Raw genomic sequence first — 25,282 nt, forward strand, 5'->3', positions numbered from 1 at the left:
CCGTTTGCTGATATAATATCGCATTGTTATTTGAACAATTCTTGATAAAATATAATCATATATCTATTACACGAATATCATTACAGATATTACATGATCAACTGAGTGAAACAAATTCCTTTATTGTAATTCTGCAAATCCACGTTGAAAGATTGTACAATAACTCACCTCAGCTCTCATTTAAATTCACATTCAAGTCATAACAAAACGCTGATATTTCTGGGTCTTGCGCATGCCTAATCAAAATTGCATAATATCCCTTATAACAAACTTCACTGGTCCTCGGTACATGAATACAAAATTTCGTATTTTCTTTAATTTTATGAAAGTCACATTTCCAAAACTCACTTCGTGCCATTCACTCCCAAGTAGGCAAGAAATGGTTTTCAAAGGCTTTAACGATTTGTTGTTATCGCTTATGATGCTAATTCTAATTGAAAAAATTCACAAGCGTTGCACTGTTCACGTATACAGGTAAATGTTGGGCATACATAACAAGAAAATTTATGGAAATTAGATGTGTATTTGGTAATTATCTATGTTGTGCCAAGAGAAGGTATCACGCGTAATAATGCAATGAGGAAAATTGAATTGGGCAAATACCAAATAATTGCGCTGTTGAGTTGAATTTTACATGATGATGAATGAGCGTAGGTGCTTAATTTAACCCTTGTCTGCCTTAGGTATTAATGTCGAATTTGCCCATTTTCACGGGTCTTGTTTGCTTCAGAGGATCTTGGTTGCTATTTGGGATGTGATGAAAACATGTAACGTCACTAGTCCAATGCAACATCTTAGTCTCCATTACCGCAAGACGCCGTTCATTGTCTTTTATAGTCGGCCAACATTCAGAACTATAGAGAGCTGCAGACGGACGACATCACAGTAAATTTTAGATTTGAGGCGTTCGCTGATACGTCGATTACAAAGAACATCAGTTGTGGAATGCCACTTCATCCAGGTCGCATTAATGCTTGAAGCAAGTTCAAAACGCTGTTCTCTATTGGCTGATAATAGTGACCCGAGATATTTAATTCGCTCAGTTCTGGGCAGGTTGTTGAAGCTGACAGGACTGAGCAATTTAAATATAATATCTCGAGTCAATGCTGTCAGCCAATGGAGAACTGCGACATGCTTCTTACATAGGGAAACACAAAACCTTTTATACCTGAAGCATCAAGCTTGTTTTGAAGTTCTTGAAGATAAAAATCTTCTTCGATCTTGTATGTCTCCTGTTCACTCCTTTGAGTAGTATAGAGCATCTATATAGTTTCTTTGTTGGTGTTTTTTTTTCATTTTCAGTTAGGCTGTTTCATTATGATCATCCTTAATGTTGTGATCAACTCATAGCAGTAGGTAAATACTGAAGATGGACAATACGTTTCACAGATAAAACGGTTTTCCGTGCGAGTTCTCTGGCATAAAGAAGTTTTGAACTCGTAACAATTATTAGAAGTGATTTGAAATAATAAAAACTTGTTGTTTCTTTGTCGTTGGTGAAGAAATTTTTTTCTTGCAAATTCCGATATTTCGGGAACCACTTGTTCTCTTCATCAGTGCTAACAAGTCTTGTTAGCACTGATGAAGTGATTTAACGTCTGGTCAACATTTTTGGTATTCCGCGCGGAAAACGCATCCCACTGAGAGTGGAGAGAGAAAAGTACCGCTACTTCTCTCGGAGCCGAGGTTCTTTCGTGATCCAAAATAGAGAAACTTTAACGAAATTAGATCAATTATGCGTTTTTGGGGGTCCCTCATGATTTTCATCCCGGGCCTGGTTTCTCCTTTCTACGACCCCGATTGCGGCTGTAACATCATCGGCATTCCCCAGAAAATGAGTATCGCGCTTCATTTTGATTCGCGGAATCTCGTCGTACGTCGTATTCCTGAGCTTCAGACGTTGGATAGGGCGGTACAAGACTATCTGTTTATTTTCTTCGCATGTCATCATTTATCCACATATGAAGTGAGTGATTTTCTGAGATGGTACTCTAGGTGACATACTAGTGACCAGTAGCATTAAAATCTGTTAAGATTTCCAATGCCCTGGAAAATCTCATACTCCAGAATGGTACAACTTTTTTGTTAAAATCTGGCATAATGTGAGTGAATTGTGCCAGTTGTACCAAATACCAAGGTTTCTATACTTTACGACATTTCCAGAGACCTAGAATTTTAACTTGAAATAGGCCAGCTAGCCACGTATAATTCTATCCACTTTGTGCGTGCGTGTACGCAGTACACGCAGACAAGTTATATTTTCTAGTCAATATTTCCCTCGAAGAATCGTTATAGAAGAATCGCGTGAAGAATTTGGCCCTGAATAGTGTCAGATTTGACTGAAATATACTACAACGTTTGTGTCATTTGGGGAGATCTGCATTCAACAGGTAATTCTAAACGGAATAAGAAGAAAACTAATGCTAAAAACTGTAGCAAATGCAATAGACCGCTAACGGCGAAGTTGCCCAGCCTATGCACAAATTAAATAATTAAAAAAACCCGAAATGACCATATCGCACCAAGGTGAGTCTCAATTATAGTCTGAAGGTGCTAAAGACATACCCCGTTAGGTGTAAGTTATGCTAGCATTTTGAAATCCACACCTCAAAACCAAGGGTATACAAACGTGCTACCCCATAACCTGGAGGAGCTTCTCTTTACACTGACTTAAATAGTGAAACAATTTATGGTCTCGTTGCGGAAAATTAGGCAAGAAATGATGAGTAATTAAACCCAGATCTTATAGTTCCTTGTTAGAAGCAAATGAAACTGTTAAAAATATGTCACTGGAATGCAAACGGCGTCAGTCAGGAGAAACTGGAAATACGACACTTCTTGTTTGACATTTCACTCATAAAAATAATTTTCAAATTGATCGGTTTTGATTGTACGACACTAATCATCTGCAAAGGAGAGGTCATGGCGGTACTGGAAGACTTGAGCCTCCTTGCCTCCTTCAGCAAATCATCGAAAAAATTCAAATCATGTGCAAGTTGAGAAGACAATGGCAGATCTCCAGAACTAAATGAATAATTAGCCACAGCAAATCAATCGCCCAATGAAGTCCGTAAGGATCAAAGGGAAGAAGAGTTACAAAGTTACTTATGACGCTTACTTCTATATAATAAGTGGTTTTTCTCTGTGCGAAGCTACCAGAATGATAAAGAGATATTAGGTTGGGGAAAAAGTAATGTCGTATTTTGTCAATAGATGGCGATATTTAAACATATTTTGTGTTGTACTTATCGCATCGGGTCATACTGTACGGCGATTTGAAGACGACAATCTGGGCTGCAGGTGCCCCTTTGACAATTTTATGATCGTATGTTTCAGTCTCAAGTTATAGCGCGTCAAAGAGGGAGTCCACCAAGCAAGAAATTCGTCATATTTTACATTTTTACTACCTGCGAGGTAAAAATGCAACGATGGCGACCTAAAAACTTTCTGAAGTTTATGGGTCCGATACTGTAACGATTCGCACAGCACAGCGTTGGTTCGATCGATTTCGTTCTGATGTAGTGGATGTCGAAGATACACCCCGTACTGGTAGGCCAATCGTCGTAGAAACCAATAAAATCGTCGAAATTAACCCAGTAGACCGGCATGTGAGCATTCGCTCGATTGGTCAGAAACTGAGTAAGGACCATAAAACCGTTTGCAACCACTTGCAGAAGATTGGATTCCAAAAAAAGCTGGATGTTTGGGTGCCACACGAGTTGACGGAAAAAAATCTCTTGGACCGAATCAACGCTTGCAATGCATTGCTGAAACGGACCGAATTCGACCCATTTTTGAAGCGGATGGTGACTGGTGATGAAAAGTGGATCACATACGAAAACCTCAAGCGAAAAAGATCCTGGTCGAAGTGCGGCGCGCCGGCCCAAACCATCGCCAAGCCCGGATTGACGGTCAGGAAGGTTTTGCTGTGTGTTTGGAGGGATTGGAAGGGAGTCATCCACTATGAGCTGCTCAACTATGGCCAGATCCCCAATTCGGTCCTCTAATGTGAGCAATTCGACCGTTTGAAGCAGGCGATTGACCAGAAGCGGCCAGGATTGGTCAATAGGAATGGTGTTGTGTCCCACCAGGACAACGCTCGGCCTCACACATCTTTGATGACCCGCCAAAAGCTACGGGGGCTCGGATGGGATGTCCTATCACACCCACCGTATAGTCCGGACCTGGCACCAAATGATTACCATCTCTTCCGGTCCATGCAAAACGCTCTTGGTGCTACTAAGTTAACCTCAAAAGAAGCTTGCGAAAACTGGCTGTCTGAATTTTTTGCAAATAAGGAGGGTGGGTTTTATAAGAGGGGATAATGGAACCTCTAAATGGCAACAAGTTTGCGAACAAAACGGCGCATATTTGACTTAAATCGGATAATTCTAAGTATGTTAAATAAAGCGTTGAAATTCGATCGCAAATACGACATTACTTTTTCCCCAACCCAATATTATGTGAAAATATCCACTTTCAAGTGATATTTACATTCAAAGTGTTAAATTTGCACAGAAGCGGCAGCTTTGACCTAATATAACATTGTTAGGAATAGTGTGATTTCCACCAAATTTGGTAGAATCATGCTCTATACAATAGCCTACATTGCCGGAGAATTCTTATTATTCCAGGATGAACTTAAGGAGGGGGGGGGGGGGTTTCCTATCAATTATTAAAAATTATAGTAATGTACTATTATTAAGTTTATTTGAACATATATCGATATGGAAGGTATTTCGGAGCCTAGGCGTGACACGACTCCTGTTTTTTTACAGACTTTTCGGTTGTGTAGTTTCTGAGAATGGGTCCGTTAAAGAAATGATTAATTTCAACTCCCCGCATTCCCCACCTTTCTAACAAATGTCAAAACTAAGAGTGTGAAAAGTACCAACCGAGACCTTTCATTTGATACCTCACATGACTTTATCTGGTGAAACACCCCCCTTTTGCCTATATGGGCACCCCTCCTCCCCTCTCCATATTGAGGCACAAGCACTGCAATTAAGCTGAAAACAAAAACCATATATTGGCTTCTAAATGTAAACCTGAGTACAAGCGCCGTCATAATGCCAAGCTTCCCCCCTAACGCTTTAGTCAGGAGACGACTTAACAGCCTAGTGTCAGCCAATTAAATAAATTAAATTTTGTAGAAAATAGATAACAGATGAAAACAAAAACGTTTTATAGATATGTCATATTATAATTTCTTATATTTTTGGGGTCTTATTCTTGAAAGCAATAATTCAAAATCCTCTCCGCCACTCCATCGACTACTTTGAGCTATAGTCGCATATGATAATCTCAAAATTAGGTAATTATCCTAAATTTGCCCCTGGTGTCGAAAGCAGCTGTTCATATATTTCAGGCAGGAGCTGCTTAAGAGTCACTTTTCGGCGATAGTTTCTCAATCGTAATCGCATTTCTTTGCATTAAAACTGATGGTGTCATTCATTGTGAAGATATCTCCTTCTCTAGCTACCTCAACTTGCATATAGGGGTTCGCGGATTGCTTACTGTTTTCTCAAATGTTATGACCTTTTTAGAGTTAATCTCTTGACTGACGTTAGCTTATGGCATTACATTAAATCGATATCAAAATATAGCATGGCTCATACACACCTGTAAAATCAACACCACCGCAGTGAAAAGCGAGGGTTAAAAACCGCATTGATCTATTTACGAATTCACCTATTGTGCCCAAGTATCATTTCTACTCACTGGTCTTGAATAATTTACATTTCAGCAATAACTCGTTTTTCTACTTGAAAACAATATTACGTAAACTTTCACTACAGATAATGTATCTGCGACATGCGCCACAAGAAATGCAAGTCGGGTATGATCTTTAATCGATCGATCGATATGTTGTTGAATAAAAGTGTCGACATGGTCTCATGTCTTCTTTGGAAAGCGGCTTTAGTTGCATCAATCATCCATCATATATCCCAGGTTTGAGTCAGTTCGTGCTTTTGTGGTATTTACGTCAGGTAAACATATTCAATGCTGATATCTGACAGTAATAAATGAAATAAGGAAAACCCTTTTTGGTGATTGACCAATTCATCACATTCATTACCATGCAATCAGCGATCATTAAGTAGAAAGATATGTGACTGTGTAAACTTTCTGTTTTGACTTTTCAATGTTAATGTTAAGCTGGAAAAGTTTATGAAAATATGAAAGTCAATTAAAATGCTTGTTATTATGTGCGAAAAAATAGATGATGCGACACGCGCATTAAATAGGCATTTCAAGAGATATCGACATGAGAAATTGTTTTCTAATTCAGTCTTCAACAAATGGCGGGTATCAATGCGTGACAATTTATACTAAATGAATATTAATAAGGTAATGAGGAAAGTATAATTAATATAATGATGGTATGATTGATATGTGAACGTTTACTGTAATAAGCCATGGTTATCAATTATGCTTGTAACGAACCGTCAGAGAAATTTTTCATGTTGAGCGACTGGCGCATTGTTAATTTGACTACTGAGGTGAACCCACTGAATATCTAGGTAGACGACCGTGCATTACCACAATGTTAACCAATTATCTTTGCAATTTCGAAGCGAATGTCTAAGAAAATCATTGCCTCTTGAAAGATCTTACAATCTGCATTTGTACTATCTATTTCGACGGAAAAACCATCTTCAAAACAGTCACAGTTTGTCCTTGCAAAGATTTGAAAGCTATTGACATCTGTGATCTTTCCATCAGGCTATAATCAAATTCAGTCATAGATTTGGAGCTATGCAAAACCAAATCCTGTTCCAATTGCAAATCGATTTTAGATGCTATTGACAAAACACTGTTCGCTCATGCAATTGCATTTGCATTCACAGTTGATTTAACAATACCCTCTATCCGCAGAACTGTCTAATTTGTTTATATGGTTACAACAAATGCTAAGGTAGGTCGTTGATATAGAAACCGCACTAGCCTCAACGGTACAACTGTTTCATAAATTTATATTGTCGTCATGCTATCTAAATATAAGCCAATAACATTTCATACATATAAGAATACATAGCATGAAAAGCTCCCGTACTGCATTTAATCACAAGATACAAATATAAGTCTAAGCAACCTTTTAAGGGCACTTTGACGTAGAATCAGAAATTAGAATTTTGAATTGAATAAAGTTCATAGAGTGATTGATAGCCCTCCTGATAGTGGTTGGTGAATGGGAATACCTGAACAATCCTAAGGCCATTAGGCATAAGCTAAAAAAAGATACATACATCTTTTCATAGATAAAATTATTTTCCTTCGATTTCGTTTTGAAATTTTCAATTGAAACTCATACACCCCTTAAAAGCCATTCTTTGATTACTTAGAAAAATTCAAGTCGTAAACAGTAACCTTCTCTTCAGTGCAGTGCACGGAACATACTATATATGTTAGTGCAATAAAGAAAAACTCTAGAAAAAATAAACCAACTCAACTTCTGTCCTTGAATTTTAAATGCGGCAAACGAAGACATTGGACTTTTTGACTGAAGCAAACCATCCGCGATGAAAGGGAAAGTGTTTTTAAGATTTATTTTTAACTTTGTTTATTTTCGAAATGATGAGGTGCATGTAGACGACTTTGATTCAATGTTCATACATTAAGGAAATGACAAGACATAATTTTCTGAAATTGATGTGACTTGGTGGAGACTTATACAATTATAGGAGACTGTGCGAATATTGCAGTGAGAAACAAACGTATTCATAGTCTTTGTCTGGAAATTTTTTTTTTCAAAATTTGGTTTGCACAAAAAGGTAAAAAACTAGTCCTGCTCAAAACCTAAAATATATAATTCATGTCGAGAGGATCCTGAGTGTGTGTAGGTAACGACGGTGATTTCTAAAAGTTTGCTGGAAATTGGAACGCATTATAAGCAGTCCTGAGCTAGAAACCAACCTATCTACTAAGATCATCTTTGACGGTGCGATGGTCCAGGTGGTTGAGATTTCAGCTTCACGATCTCTGGTTCGTATTACGGTTCAAATCCGATCACGGTCATGGATGCTTTTGATTGCCTAAAGGGGGTAGCAAAGTGAACCTAAACCGTTTTGTGTACCGGAATTGTGGCCTCCCCTTTTAAAGGCGCTCCCTTCCTCGATGCTCCAGCTCTGATATTCCTTCTGTCTTCCTGGTTTGTACATTTAATGCTGCTGCTATCCAAGATGGGCTCATAATACTTTGGTAGTTTTGGTTTTATTTAAATTTTGACGTCGCTCTGAAGAGGAGGTAGATATATCTGAAATAATGAAGAAGAAATTATAAAATGTTATCTAGTTTCACAGGGCGTAGATAACCCAGGGGAAGCAGGAAAGTAACTAGCAAATTCAAAATAAAGGTCGCACGTTGGAGTTGTATGTCTACCCCGTTTATTTACGCGGGTAACTAGAAATGGTGGGTATATATAATATATCCGTTTGCGATGGATGGACTGCGAAACCGTTCAACCGATCGGTACATACTGTATTTTTTAATATTTTTCTATTCTATATACGTTGCTGTAATTCCCAACTAGGTGGCGCGCAAAAGACTAACTTCTATACCGCTCAGCCGATCACCATGAAAATTAGTATGTATATGTATTTTTCTACTTGGGTCCATTTTATGTTGTTGTTGTTCGCCATTAGATGGCGCTGCAGCCGGTCAACTTCTACACCATTGATCTTATCGTCATGAAAATTGGGATAAAGCTAAAATTTGCAACCCCATCGTTGCAGGGGGTGAGAAGTTTATGCGGTTGGAGAGGCGCGGCCCCTTAAATCTTCATGAACGCTCTTGGTGGTCAATTCTCAACCGTACTGTATTAAGGAGAAAGGATGGAGGAGTATGCAAGAGGAAGAGGAAGTTGTTCCCTCTTTAACCACATTAAAAAATTGCGACGGCCATCTCCGTTCCGAATTGGGACTATTTTCATGGTAAAACGCTAGAATTTAATTTTGAACCGGATCCTTCTGCCTAGAGGCAGAGAAGAAGATCAATGAAGAAGCGGGAGATCTCTCTCAAAGATCGTTGAAAAATTGCAGTGGTCAATTTCCTTCAAAAAGTAATGGGGTATTTTGATATCATCATGGTAAAGTTTGATTTGTCAGCGCCACCCTGGAGAGAAAGGGGATAAAGAGAGTATGCAGCAGAAAGAAGAAGGTCCCTTTTTTTAAACATCGTCGAAGGATTGTAGCAGTCATCTCCCGTTGAAAGGTTATAACGCCCTGAAAAGGGGCTATTTCTGTAACTTTAATAAACTTGCTGGTAAGGCAATCATGGCCGCGATGTGCGAGGGAGGTTGATAATATCACAATATTCTCCATTTGCATTGCCTTAAATTTCTAAGCGGATAACCGCTACGACTTTTCAATTGAAAAGAGTTTTCATCGGGTTTGAAGATGGAAACCTCGCTCTCCCCCACTATAGAGCTTTGAACCCCCGTAAAGATGAGGCTGGAATACTGTATTTGTCTTTTTTTTTAATCAAATTCTTAGCCAATAAAGGAAATAATCTTGTCATCTTGTTTAAACTTTAGCTAACTAACCTCTCCTAATTAAAATCAAAATTGACTAGTTTAGCCGAGGAGCTACCTGTGGGTACCTGTCTCGTAGACTTAATCCCATAATACTTGGCGCCCCGCTGAGACAAGCACAACAGTGCCAGTCTATACATACATCATACTGGCGGCTGCAAGACCTACCTAAATCTCCACTAAATTTTGGAGTACAGCACGCGTGTTGAAACGCATCACCACGTTTCAGACCCGAAGGTTTCTGTTTGATTGAACGTAACCACAACCCCCATAACCCCCACTAGGGTTCCAACCGCAACAACTGAGCTGAACGCACATGAGACAGGAATTCTCTTGAGACATCTGAACTCAGGGACTATCCCAGCTCCGATGATATCAGTATACGACTGACAAGGTTTCGTGACCTATTACCATTTAGATGAATCCTCTTGCAGACTCGGGTCTGATTGCCGTGATTAGGCCTTGGAAGCATTCACCTACTGCATCACGGCCAGCAAACCATCCAGCGTTTCCCAGGGCACCATATGGAAGTTTTCGTCGGCCACTTGGTTTTGCTTTGCCCGACAGGGCTACTGCCTCGTCTCCCTCATCGCGACCTCAGAGCACCAAGTGAACAGACAAGTGTATCATCAGTTTGGTTCGTTTCTTCCAGAACCTGAAAAAAATCTGCAGTTTTTGGAAATGGAGGTGAATCGAAGACCGATTCTTTCTCCAGCTTTCGCGTCCAAGTATAACCCTGCGATATACCGCAATGTGTTTGACGAGCTTGGTAAATTTTTTGTTCGATTCATTACTCTGGATATAACACAGTCCTAATTTGACTCACTATCCTGGATATAGCACAGTTCTAATTCGATTATGATAAAAAAAACACTAACAAAATTCGCACAATTGTACATTTCTATTTCCATTACCTTTGCTCTCGTTTAAAAGCATTTGAAACATTTGACAGGCTTCATTTCACTCTAAATTGCGTGCAAAATGTATAGTATAAATGCCACCATGTTCTTTGAGTAATCGCCTATATGACTGGTGGTTTCCCATGTGGAAATATTCTTCTCCACCTACAACTGGCTCCACTTTTTCTTTAAATAGTTTAGTGTGCAGGCAAATGTATCAAAGAAATGTTTGTTTTTATTTTGATGATAGCAGACAGTTTATTTGGAACAAACGTCGTCGTACAATTGGTTAACATTCTTATAGGTCTTTGAGCTGGTTGCTTCCATGGGAGAAGAGAGACGACGAACTTTGACGGTTGAAACAAAAATATTTATCTGGAATTTTGCAATATTTTTAAATAAACCTCGTGGATATTGTATATTTATCGAGGTTCAAATTTATACAAACTTGAAAGATCTTTGGTTTGTAAAAGATACATACAAGTGTCTTTAACTGCCGCTGAAAAATAATTCATTTTGATTATTCAATTCAAGAAGAGATAATCCACGAGAAAAATTATTGACAAGTAATTTTCGGTTACATATTCCAATTTCCCATGTTTTCATTATATTTTTGCTGTATTAGAATATCTTACTTTTTTAAAAAAAAAAATATATAACTACTTTCATCTTCAACATTTTACCTAAGATTGAATTGTGGGACCGGAAATATTCAGACAATCGAAGATATTTAGTAAGAGCAATAGTTTTGGGATCTTTACGTCAATGGCGGTAGCTTTCCCCCTTCGTAAAGATATAAACATGCTAATTAAAAACATATGGGTGTGAAAAAGTATGTCGTTGATTATGCATTTTTCGTCATACCGCCTGCATAAAATTATTCTTTTCCGCATCTATATTCGACGGTTGCGTGAAATAAGGTAGTGAATGCAAGAAATTATTCCGTAAAATACACTGGATCGCTTTCATTTCAGTGAAAGTGCATCCAATTTTGTTTTCCTATCAGAAATATTGGGAACATCTTTTCTATTTTTGTTGATATTCCTTAAAAGTTGAAAGCCACCAATCAAGAACTATCATCCACAAGTACAGGTTGAGATTCTGGAAGTTACTTTACTAAATGTATTTTCAATGAGAACATATTGAAGTAAATGAATTTATGTATACAGAGGACGAGATGTATATTATTATTAGTTATAATTATTAAAATATTTATCAAAGCCTAAATTGAAAATTTATTCCATTTTAAAATAAACATTTATTTATACAAATTTCTTTTTTTCATTTTCAGGATCAGTACGAAAACTTAGGGATACACACACATAAAGGCATTGAATTTTTAGATAAATATGCTAATTTCGTTCGTGATAGATGTGCAATAGAAACAGAATATGCAGGCAAATTAAGGTAAGATTAGTGTTAATATTATTGCATATATTCAGACCTTTTTCTTTGCATTTAATAGGGTCGCACCTTAGTTATAATTGCAAATTAATTCAATAAAATTCATCTAAGAAAGTGTTAATGGGAGTGCTTATTTTGATCGCTTATTTAAGAGAATGAATAATGAAGACCATTGGGAAGAGAAGAAGAAAAAAAAAATGTTTTTAATTGCAAAATAAACAAAAATAAGAAATGCTGCCGAAAATATTTTGAGGGAAAAATAAATGGTGTCATTTGCATTAAAAAAGTTGAGGATTTTACAGTCCTTCAAATACTTCAATCCCTCAGGCGTCATTTTACAAAAGCAACGTCCGCATCGGAATCTGAAAATAAAAAAAAAACACTGGACTTCGTGCGCACTTATTGACAGATCAACACGCGAGCTAAACATGAAAATTAAAAAAAAATGACGGCAAGGAAGGACGGTTTTGGAGGTTTCTCTCCCTGCCTTGTTATCCTCAGGTCATTATATTGGAAAATATCCTTTATTAGTATAAGTTTTGCGGGTTTATAGAGGAAGAGGGGGTCCTCAAATCAAAGAGCTTCATTGATTTCTTTATAATTTAATTTTGAGATGTAAAAAGCAAATATCATACAAAGAGAACCCACAGTATGGATTTCAAAAAATACTGAAATACTAAACTATAAATAAAGTAAAAAAAAATAAGTATAACATAGGAATGATAAAAATACAAGAAAAATACTAAATTAAAAATGATATACTACAAGAAAAATAGGAATACAAGTATCTAGGAATTCTGCAAGGAACCCATGGTCGAGTTGGTGATCTGAAGGATGCTCTGCTGTCCGAATTCCTGCGACGTGTAAAGCTGGTGCTGAAATCGCATCTCCCGGGGAAGAATAACGTAAGCGCGTTGAATGTATTCGCTATCACTTCACTGCCTTATGCATTCTGAATATTGCCGTGGACGAAGACCAATCTGGAAAACGTCCAGAGCGGATGAACCTGCCTCGTGACATCGGAGGTAGGGGCGTGGTTGATCTGGCGGCACAACATCATCGCCAAGTCGACTCGCTGCGCGCTTATTTTGACAGCAAAGAGCAGGTGAGTTCCTTGCATGCGGCTGTCTTTCAGGCGGACGGTGGGCTGACTCCACTTAACTTGAAGGATCGATCTTTCAATCTCTGAGTGGCGTGGAGTCGGACCAAGAGCGTATTAATGAATGGAAGTCGAAAGCAATGCACGGTAAACATGTGAATTGTCTTTGGCAGCCATTTGTCGATTTGCATTTGTCGAACAGATGGCTGTGTGCTAGGGAGGGGTTCATGTGTGCCAGTCACCCGAGCTTATAAAAACCTCATCATGAAAGAACGGGTGCAGAATGTGTGGTTAGACGTTAGAGACGTTGGACCATCTCATTTCTGGCTGTACTGTTATGGCACCGGTGCAACACATCACCAGGCATAATGCTGTATGTAAGGTTATCCATCAAAACCTTGCATACAAGCATCCCCCATAATAGCAACATTGAACGGAAAGAAGTGGGGAAGAAGATGAACTATGAGCCATTGGCTCGGGAAATCAAAGAAATTTAGCATCTCGAGCGAGTGGTTGTAGTTCCCATAATATTGCCAGCTTCAGGTATTGTACCTAAATCTCACACGGCTTCCCTTGATGTCCTGGGACTTTCACACGGTCTGGTTCAAACCATGCAGAAGTACACCATTCTGCATACGTGCTCGATGTTGCGGGGAGTACTCGACGGATTCTCCCATTGACCTACCACCGGCCACTACCACCTTTAGTTTTTAAGTAGGTAGGATCGTCCGATCCTAAATGCTTGGCACTTAATGCTAGTATTAGGTAAAATCCGGCCTCTGCCGAGATTGTCATAACTCGGAAAAATGATAAAAAAAGGAAAATATGGTGGTCGACAATAATTTGCCGATAGCGAAAAAAAACTCCCTTCCCCTTGAGAGCTCTTGCGAATTTGGTTTACACGGACCTATCTTATATAGTGAGGTTTTTATACAATGTCCGAGATGTACACAAAATTTTTAGTGATTTATTGTGGTTAACTTGTTAATTTTTTGTGATAAAATTTAGTGAAATTAGAAATTATTCGAAAGAAGATGAAATTCCTCAATAAATTTTAACAAACTAACAAAAAAACGGGCATCTGATTCGCTGGTGTCAATGATTGCCTCACATTTCTCTAAATGCTGAAGTTTTTGATGACTAGCTTTGGAAAACTTCTTGCCCTATGATCCAAGTATTGACCACGTGAATTTATACACGGTCTAGCTAAGTTGCTTTTTTCAAATGAAGGTGAATGAGCTCTTCGGAATACAGGCGTTTAGGAAAGATGTTGTCCAAACGCCGGGCAACTTTCGTCGTAGTTTGAGTGACACTTCACTTTCTAGATAATTGAAAGTATGTTCAAAAATGAATATTATCATCCATTCACCATCGTTAGTAACGGAGGAATTTCTAATTCTCTCTCTTCGGTAGCAAAAGTAAAAATTACATCAAATTTTTCCCATTACGAAAACAAATTCCCTTATGCCTCAGCCAAAAACAAACGATGGATATAATATGCACCTAATAATATGCAGCATGAGTAGGCCTGTGTGGAAGGAAGCAAACGGTCGGTGATACTTTCGCAATATTAGAAAATTGTATGATAAAATTTGAAATATTTAAATGGAAAAGGGTTTTGGAGTTTTGGGTAAAGGTACAAGGTGGTAGGTTTTTACAAAAATAAAAATTAAATTGATCACTAAAAAATATATTTAGTCGTTATATAGGCTACGGAATCGTTTATCCTATTGTAAGGGGCCAAAAATCGTGCTAAAACGTGCGAAGAAAATTAAGAAATGCTGCATGTTAGCAAATGCACTCTTTCTTCTGATTGTCACTGAGCAAGGCAAGTCAAATATTGCACATGTCGCAAACCACTACAATTTTAGGGGCTAATTCTCAGAAACTACACGAATCAAATCATGAAGCGCGGAACGCACCCCAAATTTCAGTGCATAACTCAATAGTTGCGAAAATGATGCTGTGTGTGTTGAAGTTTATTTCTGTGCGTGTTTTAGTTTTTTAATACAATTTTAAAAATTGGCTGGTTACGCTAGATTGCTTGCAAGCCTATCAACTACACGCAGACCAAGCCTTTGATCAGAAATCATTGAATTGAATTTTCTGTTAAAAATGGATTCCATTCCAAGCAAGTTCTGTCACTGTCATAAACTCAGTGATGAACCTGATAACAACAGCGTGTGAGGCTTCCATGCTCCGGAGGGACCCCAGTCACAAGTCTTCTATGTACTGGTGGACGACAGAAATTGCCGACCTTCGGAGGCAGTGTCATAAGCTCCATCGTTTGGCACAACGTTTATACGCCAGCGAAGGGGCATGTGCCATAAAGGTAAAGTATAGATCAGCAAAAACAAGATTCTGTAGTGTGATAAATAGGAGCAAAGTTCGTGGCTGCAGAACCTGGTCAGGTGAATGAGGACTCGTGGGTCAGGGCTCTGCGAAAGCCCTGCTTACTAAGTATCGACCAGATGGGCCGCACGGGTTGATGTTAATATCGTGGAAAGCGTCGATTCACAATGAGTGAGCTCGAAGAATCCGTTTTCATCATGAAAAACAAGAAGTGGCCAGGTCGTGATGGTAACCCGGCGGAAGTTTACAAATTGGGGTTCCCCTAACGACCTGCTGCTCGGGCGTTCAATGCTTGCTTAAAGGAAGGCATTTTTCCTTGTAGCTGGAAGGTAGCAAGACTCGCGTTGATCAGCAAGAAAAAAGGATACTCGGAGCTGACGACGTTGCGGCACTTGTTATCGGACGCAGACTTGACATATTGATGCGACGGGTAAGCGGATGGATGATTGCTCATGGTTTGATCCTTGCGCTGGAAAAAAACCGCAGTAGTCATCTTGATCAGAAATAGAATCTTGATCTTGCGTCCAATGTCGATCGGCGAGTTGATTATAGAGTCAAAATCAGCTATTACATACCTTGTTTTAATGCTCAACCCGAAGATGAGCTTCTTCGAGCAAATCAAAGCAGCAGCGGACAAGACTGCAACTGGAGTCTCGGCCTTGAGTCGGCTAATGGCGAATATTGGGGGCCCTATACTTACTACAACGTGCAGTCTGTTCTGTTCTATGGCACGGAGGTATACGCTGATGCCCTTGGCAAGAAGGTGCATCCTAAGTGCCTTGATCATGTGCAGAGACGGGCAGCTTTGCAAGTGGAGTCTGCTGTAATGGTGATTGCGTTGAGTGATCCCCGTTGCTCTCCTTACCAAGGAACGTAAAGCTATCTACAGCCGCAAGGGCTGTGTGAAGAATGTCAACTCCTAAGTAGGCATGGAGTTTTTCAGTTGTAAGATAGGGATGGCGCGATCTCCTGATTGTGTGTTCTGCAATGGAGTAGCGGACAACGATGAACACACCTTTTTCTCTTGTGAAACGTTGGACGGCTTTCGTCAAGAGGAATGACTCCAAGCGTGGCTTTTGTTTTTGTCATGGAATGCGCCGATCACTCTAGGACATTGATATTTTCAATAAAATTGAGGTTTTGAGGAAAATCCAGTCCAAAATTAGAGTTTTGAAATATAGTGAATTGATTTTAGTTATTTGTAAATGGAATTGTTCAGGAACTGTTTCTTGCCGGCAGGAATCCTGGGTCTGGCACCGAAAATTGCTATATTCTTGTATTGGTGGGTGTGACAATATCTGAAGTCAACCTTTCCACGATTGTTTTCTGAATCGGGAGTGTTGAACCTTCAACATATTAACATGTTTTTTACTTAAATTTTTCGTCCTTTTTTATGATAGACTTCTCAATGCTAGAAAGGCATTGAACTTTAACTCTTTGGCTTGGTATGACTTATTTTTCTATTTTGTTGTTTTGATTTCGCCATTTTGAAAGTAAGGTATTGAATTGTATAGACCAGTATCAGCTTTTCGGTCAACCGGATAGCACTAGACAAGAACTTATGCTCAATTACCGGGGGCTCGCTCCGGAAATAGGAGTATTTCTATTATCTCGACTGGCAAGGAAGTTAATTACTGAAACTAACAGCTTCCCTTTTTTCCAGTGTCTTCTTGCCATTCAACTCAGTCCAGCAACAATGTAAGCTTTATTTGGGGACGTTCCCTCCTAAAGAGCGACATTGTACACTCTAGCTGCTTAATCAGGAATTGACTGTATTGAAGTCTCCTTTTCTCCTCTATTGGCTGTCATAGTCTTCTTGGAGCTTTTCCTCCTAATCCTGCCTTGTACCCGTGAAGTTTTCACTCGTTTTGCAACGATCTTTCTTTGGATGAAAACGTGAAAGATTGAATTTTTGACCAAATACTCGTTTGTATGTAATTAATGAAACAGGAGCCCTAACTTCCATTTCGTTCCTTTCATTTTCATTTTTCAAGTCGTTCTGTTTTTATCTTTCCTTTCTCCTTCCGCAAACCTAATCACTAAACATCATTAAATACCATTTCAAACAAACAAAAAAAGCGATGTTTTTTTGGAATTGTACTAAGAAGTGAAAATCAAGACGTGAAAACATTTATTAAGGGGTTAACCCCAATTGTAGCGCCGAAAATTGGTCTTTTTACGATTTTCTTTTTAAAATCAAGTTTCAAAAAGATCGGTTTTCAGGTAATTTGGGTCACCGGCTCCAAACATGTCATCTGTAAAAAAATGCGTTAAAGATCGTTTATGGATCGATTTCTTATCTTTCAGGGATCATGTCTCAGTCAAATTTACTCGGTTCTATTTGAAATTTTAAAGGGAGATTGTTATACTTTTAAATGCATTAAAAGAAATCGTCATTCTCGTCTTTAATGGAAGAATTATAGCTTTAAATGCTTCCAAATAAATGAAAGAATTGCTCATTTATACTTTATTTATATACGTGAGTATCCTTATGGCAGAAATTACTCAACTGAAATAAAATTACGATATAAGCCTCAAAATACATCCTACAACAATTTTTAGTAAAATCAAATTAGTAAAATTGTGTTCGAATTTTTTGCAAACCTCATTAAAGGATTGGAAAATGCAAGTCATAGTATATGCCACGGTATTGAAAAGTTTCTTGAAAGTCCTAACATAATTAGTGCATTTTTCGTGTGAATTTACTGCACTCTAAACCCGCCAATTAATTAGTAACTTTTGTTTTATTGACTTTCTGCCAAATAGTATCTTACAGCTGAGTTTAAAGTTGTCGTTCAAGTTTTTCGGTGACAGGTTGGCAACAGGTCAGCAACCCGACTAGTTTAATATCAGCTTAAGACATCACAGATTGCTAATGTCATATTGAAGTAAAACAGCCGTGTACTCATTGTTGAGCAAAAGCTGGAGACCAAATGTTTCCAACTTATTTTCTTTATTTCATAAGTTTAGATTTATATATTAAGTACATTTTCAGGATAGATATTTATTTTGGTTGCCAGATCAGTTCTTTCTCTTGTAAATATATTTCGTAGAACAAATTGCATGACTTGAATTTTTCTATCTGCATCACTCCTCCACATTGGATACGTATCATATTTCCCTACCTTATCCGATATCATAAAAATATATTCACAATGACGTGTTTCATGAAACCTTCCATTACTTGCCAAAATATCGAAAATTTACTTTAGCATTAAACCAAGTATCTTTAATTGTTCACCACCCTTGACTCAGTGCTTACATATGTATATAACAAGAATACTCTTAATCACTGCTATGATAAGAAGTGCTAAGCAAACAAACGTGCAGGTGGAAAACATATTATGTGCCTATCTTATCATCTATGTAGCTTTTATCCACTTAGAAGTTACTTTTCATGGCAAATAAAGAGCCAATTTTTGAAGGCGATTATTTGCTATCTTTGTCTATTTGATGTCCTTTTATCGTGCAATTTCATGTTATCATGCCAAAATGTTGTCGATGGTGAGTAATGATAGTTTCGAGAAAAGTGATTGTAATGGATTGTGGTTTCTCGAAAATAACTTGGAGACAAGAGATCCACATAACGTTTTGATCCGTTTTGTTTGTTGATTTTTCGATTGTCAGAATATTAAGATACTAATGGAAACTAGCTCTGAAATTTCTGAATTCCACCTAATGTCTGGTGTGTCATCTATTACCGGTTAGTAATAATTAAGGTCGAGTTAAAATATTCAATTGGGGTTGTCGTCCAGTATCACGAGTATACTCATCAGGTGCTAATTCACCATGGTGGTTTAAGTTACATGACCGCCGTTAGCTTTGGGTGATTTCCACTCAAAATTCAAAGTCCGTGGGGCACATTTTGTCTATGAATTGCATAATTGATAACATTTTTTCCCTCAGCCACGATAAAACTCTTGAAGTTGTAGATAATTTTGTAAATTTGAACCAAAAATTTCTAGAGGTTAAGTTGGCCAAAAAAAATTCTAATATTTTTCAATAAAAAACCTAAGAAAAAGGACTTTAATTAACGATTTTATTCAACATCGCGGGTATACTCATCAGGGTCTACCACTTCGTTGTACTATGAGTACCCCAATTGCAGTCATCTTTCATGTGACTTCAATTTGACTTATCTTTTTTTTTTCCCCCGATGGAAGGTGGAAAGCTTCAAAAGCTACCGCAGGCTCTTGCCACACGGTTATGTGGGACTCTTACCCACTAAAACCACCTCCTTCTCCTTCTACTCTCCCCGCGGGACTCCCATTTGGTATTACATCGCGGGGCTCGATCAAAATTTATTCTGCGCTCATGTTAATATTCGTGTTCCTCTCGCGTTCATTCTTTCGGATGACTTCCTCTTGCCTAAGCTTCTTTCCGATGGCTGCAATCACTTTTTCGACTTTGGTCTATATTCCCTTGGCTTTTACCATAAGTTCTATGATATTTTCGGGTGTAAAATGCTCCCCGGTTTTAGCTTCTAATGTAGCCCTTTGGGCTTCGAATCTGGGCAAAGAAAAAAGATTGCGTCCTCTGCAATATTTTGGCAATATGGCGAATCATCTAGCCCAAATCGATAGCCTCCGTGTCCGCTGAAGAATTGAGTTAGGTCGAAACCAACTTCGCCATGGGGTCGCTCGATCCATTTCCGGATATCCCATATGATTTTGTGAGTCCAGCGGTCTTTTTCTGACTCGTCCCACTTCTCTTGCCATTCCGCAACAGTTTCAGTTGGTGCGAACTGTCGCCGACGGGCAGAAGATTCTTCGGTGAGGTACGTTTGGTCATAAAGTCGTTGTATTTCTTTCGCCAGAATCTCAATCGGGACCATTCCTGCTATCACGCAAGCTGCTTCATTAGATATTCTGTAAGCGCAACATGTTCGGAGTACACTTATGCGATACGCAGCTCCAATCTTTCTCTTATTTGCTATATTTTCCAGTGCATCTGCTCATACTTGGGCTGCATACAGTAGGATCGAACTGACCACCTTCGAAATAAGGAGTCAACGGCTCGGCCTTGGGCCACATATATTTGGTAGTATTCTCGCAACCAGCGCTCCGATGCTATATGCTTTGGTTGCTGCACCTTCCACATGCAATCTGAAATCAACCTCTGGTCAATCATTACACCTTAGTAGTTAAGTGCAGGCTTGGAATGAATTGTTTGCGTTCCAACTTTGACCTTCATGGAAGTGCACTTTCTCCGCTTGGTGATAAGTATTACTTCCGTCTTATGCTCTGCGAGCTGTAGACCAGCATTCGCTAACCAGGATTTAATCTCATAGAGTGCTTCATTTGCATAAAACTCAACTTCTTCAAGAAGGCGTGCAACAACCGTCACACCAATATCGTCTGCGAAACCTATGAAGGCCACACCAGTAGGAAGGTCTAACGTCAGTACCCCGTTATACATAATAATCCACAAGAGGGGCCCTAGGACAGACCCTTGTGGAACTCCGCATGTCATTTGGTATGATTTCCTTCCTTGATCTGATTCGCAACACAGAATCCTATCGATCAGGAAGTGGGCAACGATACGCACTAGGTACTTCGCCATGCCTAAGTTGATTAGGGACTCAACTATCTTGCCCCAGCTAGCGAAATGAAGGCATTCTTCATATCAAGTGTAATCATTGCACAACATTTGCCCTCGTCAAGTGCGGTCTTAGCTGTGTTAGCTACTAGGACAAGTGCATCCGTTGTAGACCTCCCATTTCGAAAACCGAACTGATTTTCGGGGAGACCGCCATCCCTTTCGGCAATTCGAATTAATCTGTTATAGATTACTCGTTCGAATAGTTTACCAGTATTATTTAGAAGGCATTTAGAAGCCTGTAGGACGAAGCTTCATCCAAAAATTTTTTTGGCTTGGGGATTACAATTAATTTCTGCTTCTTCCATTGTGTAGGAAATGCTCCTACTTGTTTAAGGCATGTGGTGAACGCCTCGGCAAACATATTTGGAGCTATTTTGACTGCTGCCTTCAGAGCTTTATTGGGGATGCTATCCAAGCCAGGTGCTTTATTTCCAACAATTTTAGCCGCAGCTTCGAGGACCTCCTTTTCGCTTACCATGGGAACTTCGGCGGTGTCTATATCGATAGTGGGAAGGTTAGCGGTACTCACATTCTGTGGGAAAAGATCCGTTACTATTTCATCAAGCAGAGTAGGGGAAGAGATCGGTGGGGAGCGTTTGCCCTTAACTTTTGATATTATGGTTTTATAGGGTTCGTGTCAGTTTCATTACACACGTTTAAAGTGTTCGCTTTTACTTTTCATGATGGCCACATGTAATTTCTTCCGAGCGTTTTTATATTTTTATATCGGTTTCTATTTCGCTGACTGCGCCTTCTGGCCTTGACGCAGGCCTTGCGGCATTCTCCGATTTCAGAATTCCACCAAAAGTTTGGAACTCGCTTCTGTGGTACAACATACCTTGGCATAGATGCGTCAAATGCTCGTCGCAACTTTTCGAAAATCTGTAAAGCTTTACTTTCTGCGCTTCCTTCAAGCGCTGTAATTTGCTGCAGAACTTCTTCGAAAATCTCCTCGTTAAACTTATTAGCTGCCCACCATGCCTGATTTAAAAAATGATGGCCTGGTGGTCGCTATGTGTATATTCGTCACTGACATACCACTGCAGATCCTTAGCTAAAACATCGCTAACAAAAGTGACATCTATCACGGATCCAATTTCTCTCTTACGAAAAGTGTTCACGCATCCAGTGTTAGCAACTACAAGATTCAGACGAGAAAGAGCTTGTAGTAATATACGTCCTCTTGCGTTCGTTTCTCAGGTGCCCCATTCTTCAGCCCATGCGTTGAAATCTCCAGCCACTATCTTAGGGCTATGGTTGTGTGCATCTGTTGCTAGCCTCTCCACCAAAGAATGGAACTCCTCTGTCGTAAGGCTTGGAGCCGCATAACAGCTGTAAATAGATATTCCGCCTATTTTTGCTCTAGTGAAGCCATTCTCGAGGATCTTCGTGGTTCCTTCTATGGCCCGATTTCCGCATGTCCATATCGCTGCCTTTCCGCTCTTATCTGCGACCCAAACTCCACTGTCTAAATTTTTGTACTGCTCGCAGATAATAGCAACGTCGATTTTGTTTCAACTTGACTTATCTAATTGATAGTCCATGCTACACCTATGAATTATAAAGATGATAAAAGAATGCTTCAGCCAGTCAGGATAGAACTCACCCAATTGAAAATGTTAGGATAAGAGAAAGATTTCTTGAACAGTTTTTGCCCCTTTTTTATGAAATTCGGTATTCCTTCTAGGTGAAGGTTGGAGTCTTCAGGCTAGAAGAATTTAGGCCCAGAAGATAGTTGCATTTAAAGCTCCATTCTGTGCTTTTTTTGGTAAAATTTCAAGATTTGTACAAATAGATGCCCCCCATATCTTGAACTCTTAGATCACGAATACCACGTTTTATAATTTATAATAATTTATAGATGTTTATTTATATATATGGAATATATAAATATTTGACCTACTATTTTCTAGAACTGCAATTCAATTCTAAACGAGCAATCCAAATTTTCGTTCTTTCCACACCATGCTTCCCAATACATATATGTGTCTGACATATCCACATTTTTGACTGAATACTGTCATATTTATTTTTATTTTATCGCATTCTCCAATACACTTTTCTACTTTGATTTATTGTTAATGGTTTCTTTTTATCAGGTTGTCCACAAAGTTTTCGCACAAATCAAAGACAGAATTCAGCAGATAAGTTTATAAAAACCTTTAATTATTTAATCTAATATATAATTGCCTCCATTAGATACGACTTCCCTCCATCTATCGGGCAACTTCAAAATCCCCCCTCTATAAAACTCTTCCCCCTTCCCCTCAAAGTACGTGCGAAGTGCACTTTGGAGGTCAGCTTCAGAAGTCATTTTTTTACCATCCAGAAAATGTTGGAGGGACCTGAACAAATGGTAATCAGAAGGAGCAAGGTCGGGACTATACGCAGGATGACTCAAAACTTCCCAGCCAAGCTCACTCAATTTTCGCTGAGTAGTTAAAGATGTATGCGGCCGGGCGTTATCATGATGAAAGACAATATTTCGCCTGTTGACCAATGCTGGTCGTTTCGAACGTAGCTGGGTGTTTAATCTGTCGACCTGCTTGCAGTACTTATCGGCGGTAATGGTCTCGTTTGGTCCCAAAAGCTCGTAGTGTATGGGGCCACGAACGTCCCACCATATACTGAGCATTCGCTTCTGCTGATGAATAGACGGCTTTGCTACCGATGGACCCGGTTGATCTCTATGAGTGTAGGCTCGTTTCTTCGCTACGTTTTCGTACACAATCCATTTCTCATCGCCAGTTACCAATCGATTCAAAAAAGGGTCGTTTTCGTTCCGTAAAAGGTTAGCGGAGCAAATTCTCACTCTATCGGCCAGATTTCGCTCAGTCAGTTCGTGCGGTACCCACTTTGTGCTCTTCAAAACATATCCAAGACGCGTAATGGCTACTGCTACTCCTGATTTTGGTACACCGAGATCCTCTGCAAGCACACGTGTCGAAAGAAAAGGATTCGCTTCCAGTTTGTTGCGCAGGATATCGTCGTCAATCGTATAGGGTCTTCCTGAGCGAGGTTCATCTTCAAGTGTCAGGTCTCCGCTGTAGAATTTTTCGAACCAATCGTAAACTGTCCTGCGCTTTACCTTTCCTTCACCGAATACCTTCGACAAATTTTCAATCGCCTTCGGCACCTTCGTCCCCATTTGAAACTCGTACAAAATGCAATGACGAAAATGTACTTTTTCGAATTCCATGTTTATCCTTGAATATCCTTCACAACACTGATCCTTCAAGGATAATTTACAATGCATTTTACAGTTAGGACTCTGACCTTTCCATTGGGATATCACATGTTGTACCTGCTGTTTTGGTTTGTCTGCTAATTGCTTTTTAATTGTCACATTAATATTTGTGCGAAAACTTTGTGGACAACCTGATATAATGCCTCTCCAACATCGATTTCAGCTACGTCAGCTTCGCTTCATAAATACACACAAGATTTGGTTGTAAATTTGCGTGGGACGGATTTCATAGATTGTTAGAAAATTGGTTGGCTTGGCCTTCAAGAGTTTAATAATCTGCTATTTAATTGCAGAATTTGGTCTTCCAATATGTTCTAGATCATGTCTTCAGTGTGTATTTGAACTTTTATACGTATTTTATGGATCTCGAAAATAGAAGTAATTTTCAGGAGAGGAGATACATTTTTATACTTTCACAATTTGACTTGTCTGATCATTGTGTTTTTGGCAAAACTTCAATGACGTATTGGACCTAACGTTTCGTTAGATTAAAGAAAGAAATATGTGGGAAGAAATTTAGATTTCGAATTGGATTCATTCACCTAATCTTGATTTAAAGTTGCTAGATATTGTTCATAAATTATATGCAAATTAATGGAGAAAAAAATAATACTATATCGCAGTATCTTTATACAGTAGTTTTCAATCAAATAGAACTCTTTGTCTCGTTCACAAGCGGGGTCGACTCGTCGTGATCGGTTGCCTCATTTTGTTTTATTAAAGGCCTGATCTGGATCCAGTCGCGAGGCTTTCAAATCCCCATCCAGCATATGAAGCCACCGTTGTTTCGGCCGGTCTTTTGGTCGTTTACCATCGACTTTGATGTTCACCCCAATCTTGCCGAATGAATTCTCGTTAGCGCAAATTACATGACCATACCATCGAAGACGTCCCTATCAGTGATTCATTAGGATCGATCGGCAAAAATTAAGTTTTATTCAGATCCAATCTGACATGAGGCGATTATTCCATTTTTGGACAAATTGTTCGAGATCATTTTTGCTATTAGACCCTAGGAAAACAATTGCATAAAGCAGTGTATAGGGCGTTGGACGCTGGATGTCCCGTGTGACTGTGTCCATATCAAGAAGAAAGAGGAGTGGTGCGAGGCTCTTCCTTGATGAACACCGATAGAGACACGAAGCGGT

General features: G+C 39.1%; 1 protein-coding gene across 6 annotated transcripts in view; it reads left to right on the forward strand.

Moving 5' to 3' along the window:
* Positions 1 to 25,282, forward strand: part of LOC119647732 (formin-binding protein 1-like) — a 246,959-nt gene that overhangs the window by 169,785 nt on the left and 51,892 nt on the right. For all 6 annotated transcript variants that reach the window (XM_038048833.1, XM_038048837.1, XM_038048839.1 and 3 more), the window contains exon 2: positions 11,723 to 11,838. In XM_038048833.1, the coding sequence (XP_037904761.1) occupies positions 11,723 to 11,838 (116 nt within the window). The remainder of the gene's footprint in view (positions 1 to 11,722; positions 11,839 to 25,282) is intronic.

The sequence above is a fragment of the Hermetia illucens genome, chromosome 2 (genome assembly GCF_905115235.1).
Source record: "Hermetia illucens chromosome 2, iHerIll2.2.curated.20191125, whole genome shotgun sequence".
In the NCBI taxonomy this organism is placed as follows: Eukaryota; Metazoa; Arthropoda; class Insecta; order Diptera; family Stratiomyidae; genus Hermetia; species Hermetia illucens.